This window comes from Cibotium barometz, chromosome 26 (assembly GCF_041138505.1).
Source record: "Cibotium barometz isolate CiBa-2024 chromosome 26, ASM4113850v1, whole genome shotgun sequence".
NCBI lineage: Eukaryota > Viridiplantae > Streptophyta > Polypodiopsida > Cyatheales > Cibotiaceae > Cibotium > Cibotium barometz.
The window spans coordinates 43,839,016-43,853,898 of NC_141071.1; the positions used below are offsets into that span (position 1 = coordinate 43,839,016).

The 14,883-nt window shown below is 40.2% G+C and overlaps 1 protein-coding gene across 1 annotated transcript; it reads right to left on the bottom strand.

Moving 5' to 3' along the window:
- Positions 1-8,918: 8,918 nt before the first annotated feature.
- Positions 8,919-14,519, bottom strand: LOC147624005 (protein neprosin-like). The gene is made up of 6 exons (XM_086820839.1): positions 14,352-14,519; positions 14,164-14,304; positions 13,769-14,050; positions 13,485-13,661; positions 13,009-13,062; positions 8,919-9,302 (listed from the first exon to the last, which is right to left on the bottom strand). Exons 1-6 carry the CDS (start codon positions 14,517-14,519, stop codon positions 8,919-8,921), a joined length of 1,206 nt encoding a protein of 401 aa, XP_086676965.1.
- Positions 14,520-14,883: the final 364 nt, after the last annotated feature.

A 14,883-nucleotide genomic window follows, 5' to 3' on the forward strand; every position in this document is an offset into this window, starting at 1 on the left:
CGATAACGAACATCCGAGATCCTCGCATTCTCCGCATCGCTTCGTTCCTGCCCGAATCAAGCGATTACTCACATCCGATCCACTAGGATTTCACACATCGCTTCGTTCGGGTCTTCATTTTTTTCTCCATCCCGCATCAAGCGATAACACAGATCCGAACATCCCGGATTTCCATCATCGCTTCGTTCGGGAATTTTCTTATTTTTATTTCGTGCCCGAATCAAGCGATAATCACCATCCATAATCTTTGGAATCCCTTTATCGCTTCGTTCGGGCTACTTCCTTTTTTTGTCCTATCATACAAATTCCTTGATCTGGTCTCCTTTTCTAGCTTCAATGGCAAGGACGAAGCAGACTGCAAGGAAAGTTTACCCACCATTGGAGACTGCAAAAACTGAAGACAAGCCAGGTCCTTCCGAACAGGAAAAGCCCCTCCCAAAGCCTCGTGCGAGGGCGACAGCAAGAAAGAGATTGAATTATCAAGTGAAGTCCTTAAGAGAGATAAGAGCAGGACAGAAATCTACAAGTCTCCTCATCCCTCGACTGCCATTTACACGGGTTGTCAGGGACATATCAGAAAGGTTGGTTGGTAAAATGAGAAACACATATCTTCAGAAAGTTCGATGGGAAACCCAGGCTCTCATGTGTCTTCAAGAGGCTGCTGAAGATTTTTTAATCGACTTTATGAATGATGGCTACATTGCTGCTGCATTTGCTCATAGGATCACTCTTATGAGCAAAGATTTTGTGCTGGTGTCCAGACTTAGATATAAGTTTGACAAAGCTTTGGAGCCTATTCCAATGCAAGACATGAGAGCTTTTGAAATTCTTAATATCCCTCCAGCAAGGCAACCCAAGCAGTCTGTTGTTATTGAAGATATTTCCCATCCTTATGATACAAGAAAAGCTCAGGATATCAAAGAAGAAGTTGAAAAAGAGAGAGAGCAAGAGAAAATTTCAGAGGATGCACTTCTTTCTCAGCAAGCTGAGATTCTCCATTCATCCAATTCAGAGCTTTATAAGAATGTGACAGGTCAGATGATAGTTGATGTGTCCATGCCTGGAGAGGATGAGGTGTATTGTGACATTGCCCCTGAGGATACAAGCATGCTTGTGAATCCTAATATTGAGATATCTGACACAGTCCTCTTCATCTGCCTGAGGTTTGTAGGGATTTGCTTTTGTTTTCTTGATGAATTTCCCAGGAACCATATTTTGTTGACATGTTTTGTTTGTGTATCCAGATGTCTAATGAGGGATCTTCATGAATCAATGGCTGTGCAAGTGACAATTCTTGATCCCCTTGTTACACAGTGCCTTTTCAATAGGCAAGGGGATCTTGCAAGTTTTCTCAAAAACTTTGATATGCTTACCTGCAATTACATTGTGTACCCTTATGTTGAAGTGTAAGACTCATTCTCAATTACCTTTTGCTTCTTATAGACATGACAGTATTCATTACTAATTTCAGTACTCATATTATCACAGAGGCCATTGGAGTCTTATTGTTATCAATCTATTGGATAGAGATGTGATATTTATGAACTCTTTGGCATCCATCCATGGGAGAAGTAAAATGTAAGAATCAATTTTACCATGTGTTGACCCTCAAATTTCTTGCATGATTTCAATTATTTGGTTGACCCTCAAAATTTTATGTTTGCAGTGCTGCCAAACTTATCTTGAGTTTTCTAGCCTCTGCCTATGTAGACTACAAACTTGAAGATTTTAAGTACTTCAATCAGGAAGTTCCCTTACAGAAAGACTCAACATCTTGTGGATGGATGGTTCTTGCCAATGCTTGGAGATTTCTTGAGTCAAGATTCAGAATGACAACACTTCCTGTAAGTTCATGAATAAAAACCATTGATTGATTTAGTGAATACATTGAGTGACCTATTTTCTTACTTTCTTATTTTCTTTTGTCTTAGTTGCATGAGTATTCAGATTCTTGGGTGAGTTGGGTAAGGGAGAAGGCAGTTTCCATGGTTTTGAGCAGATCCATCAATCCATATGATCCTGATTCTCCCTTTCCACCTGGATCCAAGGATACAACTTCAAAGAAAAGGAAAAGGGAGAAGAAGGAAAGCAAAGACAAGGATGACTCATTCAAGAAGGAAAAGACCTCTGCCAAAGAGAAGAAGAAGAGAAAGAAGAGCCCTTCCAAGAGCAAGTCTTCCAAGGGGAAAAAGAGCCATTCTAAAGAGAAGAGCCATTCTAAATTAAAGATCCCTCAGGCTACAGAGAAGATCCCTACCCCTCCTGTTAAAGAGAAGAGCCCTAGCCCACTTGCTAAAGAGAAGACCCCCAGCCCTCCTGCCAAAGAGATGAGCTCTTCACCAGCTCAAGGGAAGACAACTATCAAAGAGAAGATCCCTACTCCTCCTACCAAAGAGAAGAGCTCTTCTCCAGCTCAAGAGAAGACACCTATCAAAGAGAAGACCCCTGTCAAAGAGAGGAGTGCTGCTAAAGGTCTTCCTTTTCACTCACCAGTGAAATTTAAAATTCAGAAGCGTCGTTTGTCCAACAAAGGTAGTAAGAGGGCAAATATTGGCTCTCCATTTAATTTCTTGTTCAAGTTCCCCAAGAAGACTGCCAAGTCTCCAAGGCCAACCTCCAAAGAATCTTCTCCAAAACCAGACCCCACTGCCAAATCTCCCTCGCCAACACGTGAAGGTCTAAAAGAGGAGCCCAACTTACCACCATTAGGGGAATCCACTCTAAAGCCTTCCTCTCCAACACCTCAAGTGCTGAAAACTCCAGAACTTGAACCTCAATCAGCAAAATTTGATCGAAGCAAACAAAAGAGAGAAAGATTCTCTAAAGATGCAGGGTCATCTCATGCCAAAAGGAAAGTTGATTTTGCAGAGTGATTCCACATATTGGATTTTGTTTTGTTCATTTTGTCCATATGAACACACATTTTTTGGGTTAATTTTCTGTAAAATTCTGTATCAATAATTTGATATCAGTCTGTTAAACCTTGTTTTGTGTCGCGAACAATATGTTAACCAATTTTGTGAAGAAGACGAGACGAAATCTAGGAGAATATATTGATTACATTATCATTTTCAACTATACAAACTTGCCCTTGCAAGTGGCTCAAATACAACTTTTTTTGGGGGGAGACATGTGATGCATGAGGTTACACTCTCCATCCTTGTACGGATAACAATATCATCTACTTTGAATCTATATTCAGGTGATATTTCATCCAGAAACTCAAGCGACTCTCTAACATGTTGTAGTCGCCAGTTTGATGTTACTATGAGTTTCCTAGGATCTATGAATGGATGGACTATGATGTTAAATTCAAACTCTGGACAATTCTCTTCAGAGTCCAAAGGGACCCAACTACCAAGCTTGCTTTTCCATCTCCTATAGTCATAGCCCAAAACTAAGGATTGGCGACACAGTTGGTATGAGATGGACAAAGAATTTGGGCTTACTCTACAACTGATATTGTCCCCCATATGAAAAGTTTCCTTGGTACTCCATCCTTCTCCAAGTACAGTGTCCAGATCAGTCAGAGATAGTCTTCTATTAAGCCACATCGTTCTTGTCCTCTCCAATTTCATTGTTTTGAAACATGCCACAAAGACATGTATAGGCAAGAACCATTGAAGTTTAATCCTTCTTGAAATCCTCCCAGGAGACATTGCTTTAAGAATATCATCTTTGATTTTGGATTTGAAGCTTGTTATGGTATTTGGATCAGGAACTTCCCATTCTAGTGACATTATTGTGGGAATAGGTATGTCATACAATTCTCCATGAACACCTTCTCTTGATGGAACCCTGTATTCTGCAAAATACACAAATAAATCCACTGATTTGTAAAATGAAGGTGGTTTGTCTGCGTACATGACATCTGCAATCCCCTTGTGAATTGCCTTGAATGTGCCACTTAAGCTCTCAACAGGCTGCCACTCCACAGCTGTTGACGGAAAGATAACTGAAATGAAACAAACAACAAATATATCAGAAAGAGAAATATTGTGTTGTGTCAAATAGATAAAGGTTTGTTGAATTACAGTAAGAATGGAGAATTGGATGTTCATCCAAGTTCAACACCATGTCTTTGGCCATGTAGACATGTTGAACTTTTGCAAGCCAGCCATTGTCGGTCACTTTGAATGCAAGAACACAACCTTTCCAATGGGATTTCACTTCATTTCGCTTGGTTCTTTTCACCCTGTGGGCACCTTTGCAAGAGGGAAGCATTGTTACCCAATCATTCACACGAAAAGACATGGGTTTCCAAACACCATCTTCTCTCGTGTTATGAAAATCACAAGAAGTAATATTATGAGAAGGACGACGTGAGGACGCCATAGAAGCTCACAGATAAGAGAAAAATAGTAAATCTTTTGAATAGTGAATCTTTTGAATAGTGAATCTTTTGAAAGTGCAAAGAAGAAAGAATAAACCATATGCCAAAATGAAAGGAAGGCGGAAAGTAGACGTCTGATGTTTTGTCATTAATAGCGTTGTTTTCAAGGCCTGAAAAGAGGATTTCGTATCTTAATGCTTGATTTTTTGAAATAAAAAATGGAACAAGATGTCACTATTTTGGACCCAAACTTTAATGTTAGCCATCGTAAACGTCTAAATTTAGCCGTTTTAGCTGTTCGCCACTAAAATAGAACCGTTTAGAAGACATTTGGAGGAGACAAGAATGCCATACTTTTGTATACGTGTCAATTCACAATTGGACAATTTCTTAATCCTTGGATTAACAAACATCCCTTTTCTAGCCGTTTTTGGCCCTAATGAGAGATCCATTATCATTTTGTCAGAGAGAAGGTGCTGGATGGTACAATTGATCTACAATATGTGAAGACTGAAGAGCAGGTGGCAGACATCTTTTTTACAAAGCCACTTAGCAAGGAGAAGTTTGAGTACTTCCGTACTATGTTGGGAGTACATGGGATGAGCTTGAGGGGGAGTGTTGAGAGTCTTGATATCCTAAGCTCATCTACATCTTCATCGGCAGTACATCATCGGTAATAGTGTGTGGACATTAGCTAGGGTTAGTAGAGTGTGGACACAACTTATAGTGTGTTGTGTGTATTATGGATTATGGCTTTGTGCATTGTGTGAGAAGGGAGATGGCTTCCCTCTATGGTTAGGGTTTGCAATATACATTAGGGTTTGCTCCTATGTGTGTGTCTCCTCTCCCTCTACCGGTTTTTTAACATTGCTCTCATATCTACTCTACACCCATACCTCATCTCCATTTCTCTCCCTACTACTCTCGTATTATTTAATTATTTTTCCAATCTCAAAAAATACATAAAAATTCAGCATGAATGTATCATATTAACCTCTGCAAATATGGGGTTTCCATCCACAAAAACCCCCATGTTCTTCACCTCAATTAACTTTTGTGGCGTCCAATGCAAGAAGGAGACCGGCGGGCGGTTAACTTAAAGATCTACACATGGGTGAATCGAAGCTTCTTCAAGCTTTCAACCACACAAAGGATCTTTCCAAATCTTTACTCCTCTCACTCAACCTCTCAGCCCTTCTTACCCATTTGTACATTGCACTGCTAACTTTTTATAGTGATTACTAACTACTAACCACTAACATATGTAAATAAGCACCCACTCTACTACTTTTTGAGTAGACATTACTACAAGTTATTTGCTCAAACCTCTACATCACACTCTCCTCTCATCTTCAATAATTCTCTCACCTTGAGCCCACATCCATGTGACTCAAGGGATAAGAAGAGGCCCACTCTCATTCCAAAATAAAAAATCCATAATCTATGATTTCTCATAATAAAATTGATTAGGCTTAATCCTAATTGGGGCTTCTCAAACCTATAAATAGAGCCCCTCCATTCCTTGTGGAGCAAGGGGGATTACACACATTGTACACTACTCCCAACTCTAGTGTGTAAGGAGATAGTGAACTTGTGAGCTCTCTCTATACATCAATACCTTTGATTGCATAGAGAAGCTTGAAGCTAGTTATGTCATTGTGAGGGCTTGAGTGATGCCATACTCTCTATCATAATTGTATCTTGCCTTTGTTGCATAAATAAGATTAGTAGTTTGGGTGCAATTGTGTACAAAATCTTGGATTCCTACATCTCCAAAGTTGATTTAGCAAAGCGGTCCAATATTTGATTTAAGGTAAATTTGATCCTTGTATTTTGTGGTGTGATTTTATGCTTGGCGGCTTGAGGGCCTGTTTTTGATTTGTTGTCTTTCATTCCATGGTAAGAGGGTTGTATGGTGAGAGGGCTCCCGTAACCTTAAGACCATGTGTATACCGACAACAAAATTAAGCTTATATTGTCTCTCTAAGTTCTTCTCCAAGTTTGGTGTGCATCTATTTGTGTTATGCTAGTCTCCTCCACACACAATACCATATGTTATGAAGAGTGTTTGTTGAGGGTGTGTGTGCCTTTTGATTGATGTATATGGTTAGCTTGTATTTATTGGCTACAAGGAAAGATCTTTGGTGTCCTAGTTCACACACATAACTAGGTGGTGCCCCTTTTCTTGTTGAGTGTGTGGTTTTGGGGTTCTTATGTTTGTGTTGCATTGTGCCCCGAGCCCATTGAGCAACACGGGAGCCTTGAGGAGTGCTTAGAGGCCGCTCTTCTTGTTGCCCGCCCCAGACTGCCTCAATGCATAAGGCCTCATGCATGCTTTATGCATAAGCTTTAGCATATCTTGCATAAGGGTTGCATAACGGCATAGTTTACATAAGAGTCGCATAAGCTTTAGCATAGCTTGCATAAGATTTTGTATGTATGCATGACTAATCCTTTCCTCACCCTTTTGTTGGTTTTGTAGGTCCTCTAATCCTCTCTTTCAACATAACGAAAAAGAGGTAAGTGTTTTTTTATCTTTCCTCTCTTTCCTCTATTATTATTGCACCCTTGGGTGCTGGGGATTTGTTTTGTAGATTTGCACATAAGATTTATGCATAATGCTTTATGCATTATGCTCATTCATGCTTTATGCATAAGCCTCATGCATAGCTTTATGCATAAGGCCTCATGCATGCTTTATACATAAGGCCTCATGCATAGTTTTATGCTTAAGGCCTTATGCATAGTGCTTTATGCATAAGCTTTATGCATAAGCCTCATGTATAGCTTTATGTATAAGGCCTCATGCATAAGGCTTCATGCATAAGGCTTCATGCATACACATTTTGGTCAGCTCACATATTTGTTTGAGCTTGTATAGATTGTATGCAAATTTTGGCTTATCTCGTCAGAGTTTGATATGTAAATTTTCATTTTGGCTTATCTCGTCAGAGCTTGATATGTAAATTTCACATCTTGCAATATAATTTGGCCATTGTTTGCACTTGTGTGAATTGTGTATCTACTTTGTAATGTCAAAAATATTATGGCACTCTCTCTAACTTTTTTAATAAATTCGCTTCGTTCTTCACATTAGAGTATAGTTGCCTTTGGTCCTCTATAAATTTGGCATAATGGTGCATCTAGCTAAGTGCAGCTGGATACACCATTATGCAAAAAAAAATTAATGCTTGGACGCATTGAAATAAGTGTCGAAAGTTTCTTGTATCTGTCAAAAATAGCATCGAAAGTTTCCTGCATTCGTCGAAAATAGCATCTAAATGATAGTCAAAATAAGTGTCGAAATGCCACTTGAAATCGCAGTCGAAATAACTGTCGAAATAGGAGTCAAAATGTCGATCGAAATAATCGTCAAAAAGAGCGTCGAAAAATGCGTGGTAAAATTACTTTTTTCGACTCTTGTTTCGACGCTTATTTCGGTGCCTATTTCGACGTTTCCATTTCGATGCTTTTTTTTGACGGGTATTTCGATGTTTAGGGGATTTTAAGCTTAGTTCTAAAGCGTCGAAAAAAGCGTGGATAATCGCCCTGCATCTTGTAGTGTGATGCCTATGAGTATGAGTAGCCTAAGCAATAGCCTTATTAGCATAAAGGGAGAGTCACTGGGACAATCTTGTGAGTCCAATTATGAGGTTGAGGTTCCAGAAGGATTTAGACGACATGGTATTGTAGGTTATCTCTACCACTGAAAATTGTATCATTTAGGACTTTTTGTCACATGATGTAACTTTAGTCATTCACTCTTTTTTAATGCATAAAGAGAGAGTTGTATATTGACACTCCAATTAAGAGAGAAGATTACATCATCATGCCCTGTACATGATTGGGCTAATGTCTCTCCGACCTCCTAAGCAAACTACCTACTATAGCTTTCTAATTAGGACTACTGTTTGTCTCAACCAGCTTGCAAGTTTGTATCAGAAGTGCATGCACCCTGCACTTGGGAATCGGGATTGACCTACCTGCATTCTTTCCTTTGAAAAAGCACTTTACTCCTTGCATCCCAAATTTTTGTGATCAACATTGCTCTTACAGTGTCCCAAATTATTGTGATCAACTTTAATCATTCACTCTTGTAACTCTTACTCACTGAATTCTAGAGCATATAGTTGTCGCAGTATACTTTCATACAAATACAGAATATAATAAAATATAGTTGTAATCTGTATTTTTATACTTTCATAAAAGTACAGAATATGATATAATATAGTGTTGATTCAATTCTACTATTATGTTTGGTTCTCTGCAATTCTATAGCATACTGTAGTTGTGAACTTTCCAAAAAATATTGAATATAATACAATATAGTGTTCACTTTTCATTCAATTCTACTATTATGTTTGGTTTTCTAAACGATTACAAATAAGTGTTAAGTCTAATCTCACCGTGCCTCTTGTCTGAAGTAAATATAAAGAAGTATTAAGTGGACTACAATGAGCTAATGACCGTTTATTAAAGCATAGTATTGAAATCAAATCTACAGAACACAAGATGATCAGAAAGAAAAGGTTTAAAAGTATCAATCAATCAACGAATCTCCCTCAAAGCATTCTTCTGCATGCGGTTATGGGCAATTGGGATTAAATCCTGGGCCTCCGAAGAAGATGGCGCTTCCCCAGTTATCGTTGGAGGTGGTCTGGATGTCATAGCAGCCTCGATTGCTGGTGGACGTTCGGATAGTGGTCAAGGGAACACTGGAGAGGGTACTGGTAGAGTCCACAACGCCGAGGGAGCGAGCGTAACAGGCTCCACCAAAGCCCTCGCCGGAGAAATGGCCGCTGCCCATCTGAGTGGTAGTGTGGTGGCCATCGGGCGAGGAGTTGACGATTTCTCCACCCCACTGTAGTGAATCCGCATATTGGGAAAGTCCATTCCTGAACAAGGTAGACGGCCAGTAGCCTATGTTGGTGTCGCCGATGCGTAGCCACCAATTTCCGGTGACTGTATCCTATCCAAACCAATGTACACAATTTGCTTATTTCATTATGATTTAGCGAATCGGAGTTCTATACTAAAGATTAGAAAAGGTATAATTGAGGTAGCTAGGTCTGTATTACCTTCCACACTAAGATGGGCTGCACCTCACGTTGGCTTCCTTTGTAGGTGGAGAGTGGTCCTATAAACGTTCCTCCCAACACTAGATATGAGGATACATGTACGAATCCTGGGCACCGTAAGTCGAGGCATCCATACCAGTGTAAGCATCATTCTGCATAGATTGATTATTTGCAAACAATTAGGCGGTCCCATTTATTTATTGGTTGGCTGTCGAACTCGTGTAATAACAAAAAAAAAACTCTAAAATTAAAATTGAAATTTAGCGGTCTTCCATCTCTTCTCTAGTCTCTACAGACATTAGCACTAGTCTCTGTATATCTTATCAGACTCAGCCCCTCCACGTGGCAACTTTTTAAGGCCTGTTTTTTTAAAGGTATTCTAGGCTTCAGAATTTTGAACTTTGAATTCAAATTTATTTTATCAGTCACTTAGGTGAGAGTAAATCAAGGAGACATTGGGACCTTGATTTGTGTTATTTTTGTTTTAAATCCGTCTAATTTTCGCAAGGCTTCTAGAAGGTGTCCTTGTCCACGTCTCGGGGGTACACTACTAAGAAATCCTATGTATCACGTGCATTCAAGGGGTATTAAAAAACTCCTTACTTGTGAATTTTTCATGAATAAAATGACCCCTTTTTTCTTATGGACTTACGGGTTTTTTTTTTCAAAATCAATTAAAAAAGTCCCTTCTATATATGTATTTTTGAAAATTTACCTTAAAATTTTGAGTTAAAAAACCCCTTCATTTGAACTCATGTGCTATACTTACATATTTTTAGGTGAATCCCCCGAGGCCCACCACCTCTCCTCAGTCTATACCTTGGCTGGAGGATCATGTTACATCAATCACCAGAATCTGGATCACACAAAGAACTTTACTAGCCAATTGGGAAGGTGTTGACTTTTGCAGTTCACTATTTAAATGCAAACACACAAGGGGAATCTTGAACGTGGGTTGGTCCAACAAGCGTCTCTTGAAGACAAAATTATTGAACAAGCATTTACAAAGGCTGGTCAAAGCAGAGGAGGAGTAGCGTGCATGGGTGGAGAGGTAGCAGGCAAGGTAGCAGAAAGACAAAGCTTTTATTTGTGTTGATCTCAAACATTATTATCACTTCACTTCTATGAGGAGCTACTGGTGAGATTAAACTAGGGGTGGGACCTACTGCTAAAAGAAGCTACTAATCAAGGTTTTGAATACCCTTAGAAGATGCTATGATCAAGGTTTTCAATTGTTTAATTGGATAATTATAGGGTGATTTTCTAATAGTGGGGCTTATCAATGTTTTGAATGCAGTTTTGACGGAGCAATTATGGAATGTAATTAGAGAGTAAGGCAAGTTTTGCATACAATTAGATAAGCTAATAGTTAGGATTTGATCACTGGTCAAGTTTTGCAAACCATTGGAAAAGCTGGTGAGAATTTAATCAAGCTTTGAGTATGTATTAAGGAGATCTTCTATCAAAAGTGGCTAATTTCCATTGGAACTAAGGGCACAAACTGTGCCATATTGAAAGCACTAAAAGGTAGTAAGATTAGCCCATGCAGGCCAGCCATGAAGTGAGAACTTTCATATGCTTAATTATGCTTGATTATTACAATTAGCAAGGATGCTTTATTGATGTGGAGCTGAAGGCATTGAGAAACTTAATTAGCAAACAAGGGCTTAACCCCCAAGAGTGATTAACCATGCCTCGCATAAGTTAATATCATCGAAGTAATACCCACCCGGTTAAGAGGTGGACAATTAACGTGGCTTAATTAGCGTGATTAACAATGGATCATGAGCTAATCTCATCACATCATGTTGAAGGATTCTAGTGGTCAAAGATGACCAAGAGCTTCACACATGGGTGGTTTCCGCAGTGCGGGCATTGATTCAGACCTGGAAGCTAACGTGGACGATGATGAGGCCCTAAAGTGGGCAGCCATTGAGAGGCTGCCCACATACGACCGCATGCGCTCTAGACGCTCTCTCCCAATGGTGCTCGGTGTCACATGCCTCTTGCTCTGTATCTTTCTCTCTTAGAAGGAATGCAGCGCGCGCGCGCACACACACGACAGAGAGGTCATGATGGTCATTGTTGCACTCCTCTCTCTCTCTCTCGCTCTCGCTCTCATGGGATTTATTTGCATTATAGCACAAGAGAAGGTGCTCTATCATCATAGGTGGCTGTAGTGTAGAAAGCAAAGCAAGAGAGAGGGCGGGCGCTATGCCAACAGCAATAAGGCGCAGGCCATGTGGAGACAAGCTATGCAACTGGGATAGGAAGCTCTATAGCAAAGGAGATAGCCATTGTGTTGGTGGAGGGGCATTGTAGTAACAAATAAGGGGAGGTCATGGTGGTGAGCTTGGCAGCTAGGATAAGAAGAGGAAGGTGTTCAATGATGGCGTTGGCCATCATGTGGATTAACTCAGGGGGTTCTGCAAGAAGGCGGACACGCCAAGGCAAGGAAAACCACCATTGTCCCCCAAGAGCAACCTTTAAACATATTGTCTAGATCCATTGAGGATCCACTATCGCACAGGATGACTGAGGCATGATGGAGCTGATAATCATAGGGACCCTTTAAATTTTTTTATTTTTAAAAAAAATGCCCTCTCCAACATTCAAGTTCCCCCACCTCACAAACTTGGCCTCCAAATGCTAGCCCCTTTGTTATTTAATAAATCCATAGGTCCTCCTCTTACACATCTATTTAAACCCTACCCATATATATAGAGAGACAAAGAGAAGACTTGGATGTATTTGTGTGTGTGTGTGTGTGTGACAAAGAGAGGGTGAGAAAGATAGAGAGATAAAAAACAGTTACGAGATTCATTCATATACTTATATCTATCTCGTGTGCCAATGTGTGTATAAAGCTTTTTGTGTGTGTGTGTGTGTGTGTAGGTGTAGGTATGCTATGTTTGTACTTATGTATGTCTAAAGATAGATAGATGTTGTTCATATGCATAGGTAGTCTATGTGAGTACCATGTACAGTACATGTATGTGCAAATATAGACTCTTTACCTACTTATATACGCATTTACATAAGGATAAGTTAAATATGCATATAAACGTATGTATACAAGTTCGATTGCTTCTATGCATGGGTACATATGGATGTATAGATATATTGTTATGTGTGTGTATGTACACACACACACACATACAGACATATGAATGTGTATGTATAATGTATATATGTATGTGAACATATATCTATGCATGGGTACATATGGATGTATAGATATATTGTTATGTGTGTGTATGTACACACACACACACACATACAGACATATGAATGTGTATGTATAATGTATATATGTATGTGAACATATATATTTACAATAACATAAATATATGTATATATGTATGTAGGCATATATGTGTGTGTATGTAAATATGTATGGATAGACATTGTAGATATATGTGGTGTATATGTATATATGTCATATATGTTTGTGTGTGCCAGTTCCTAAAGTATGTCTATATGTGTGTATGTATATGCATCTCTATATTATTTTATCTCCGCATGTATGTATCCAAACCTCTCCCATCCGGAGGACGGTTTGGGGGCCTAGTATATGTAATGTTGCAAGATACTTACCGTCCAAAAGATGAAGAAGCGGGTGTTTGCATCTCCATATGCAATTGGCTCCACCTGCCATTGTCATTAAAAAAAAACAAAAATGAGGCACGTAAGGGGGTTTACAATTTCTTTTGACGTGCAACGCTGACGTGTCCGTCTCCACCTCCATGACGTCCCGGAATGATTGGAGACACCTAGCCACCAGTCCTTAGTCAACTGGAGACACTTGGCCTTAGTCACTGGAGACACTTGGGAACCAGTCCCTAGTCCATCATGGAGCGCAAGCCTCTAGACACCTCGCAACCACTCCTTAGTCCATCATGGAGCTCAAGAGTGAGACACAGCAAAGCAACATCTTGCCTTGCAGCTTAGAACTAAGGAAGGCCTACCCTAACCTTCAATTTTGAAGGCCATATATTAGGTTGACTTTCAAAATATATATCTTTTTAAAAAAAGATTTTTTTAATGTATATAAATCAAGTCGGAGAACTTACCGTCCATCCTACTTCCACGGCGTCTAGATTTATGCCTTCGAAGTTGCCAGAAGTAAGCCAAAGCTGTGCGATACTCATGTCAATTTCCACCGTAACGGAAGGGTTCCAGACGTTGAATACGACGGAGGTTCCATATACTTGCACGCTTCCCCGGATTCCGTTGTCAGCTATTGCGTACTGTTCAAGGAGAGTCGTTTGTGTTTATACACGCACATGAAAAAAAACTATGCACAACATTAGTTAGAGGATTGAATCATAATTAAATTGTGCAGTGGCTGGTTTACCTCGTGTACAAGACTATCTAGTTTGAGCTTATTGAGCAATTGCTCTTTATCAGTGCTGGGACGTGAAATGTTATAGCGAGCCATGGTTCTTAATCTGCGGATACTTCGCTGCTGGTGTGTGTCGAGGATGTTGGAGAGAGAGGGTCTACGTATAGGAACAGTGCCCGTGGGGCACCTGCCATTGCGATGCCAAAGTTGGGTTCCATATAGGCTGCTACTAGCTGATGATGATGATGCCGTTTCTTCTTGCACCGCACCAGTTGGAACGGAGCTCGGAAACTCCTGCGAACAAACATAATTGAGCAAATGAGTAAATTATATATGATCTCCGAGCGCACAAGAGGCCGCGCTCTCACACACACACTGTCGTCTCTACTGTATAAAAGTTCACTAACCTGTATCGTATGGTTCTTCAAGAGCGGGTGGTCAAACGCAGGTTGCTTCTCACGTAGTACGCAGTCGATGATGTCTCCGTCGGGGCTCTGCATCGGCATGTATGTACAAATCAGTAACCGTCCCTCAGATTTCTTGGCTTTCTGTTGAGATCACTAAATGCACTTATGATTATATAGGATAATTCTACCTCGATGCTCCGCACTGTCGATTCACTGAGCGTTTCGAGATATCGCTGGGCTCGGGCGATTTCGAGCTTGGAGTAGTACGTAGACGTACGTCCGTTCGTGCTGTTGAAGGTGGTGCTGGCAGTCCTAGGCGCATCCCCAGCGGTCTGCGTTATCGTAGCTGCTCGCATTGCAGACATACATGATGATAGCACGCTGCACAACAAAACCATATTAAACAAAGAAGCGTTCACCAGCTGGTGACCAGCAGGCCTCGTCGACTTGGATGAGCGTAGCCTACTATGGCAGCTAATGCGTTGAAACGCTGGATCCATCAGTACGGGTATTACAAGCTGCGCGTCTGACACATACATATATATACATCCACCGGGCGTCGGTCGAGTTCAACTTTTCCTTTTTCACGATACAGCTCTCCTGTGTGAAACTACATACAGCCTTCCAACCGATGGTTTGTAAGAAAATAATTTTTGATGACCATGTTCAAGTGTAAGCGGATAAAATTATTTGGAGCTTAGTCAACACATAGAGTTTACA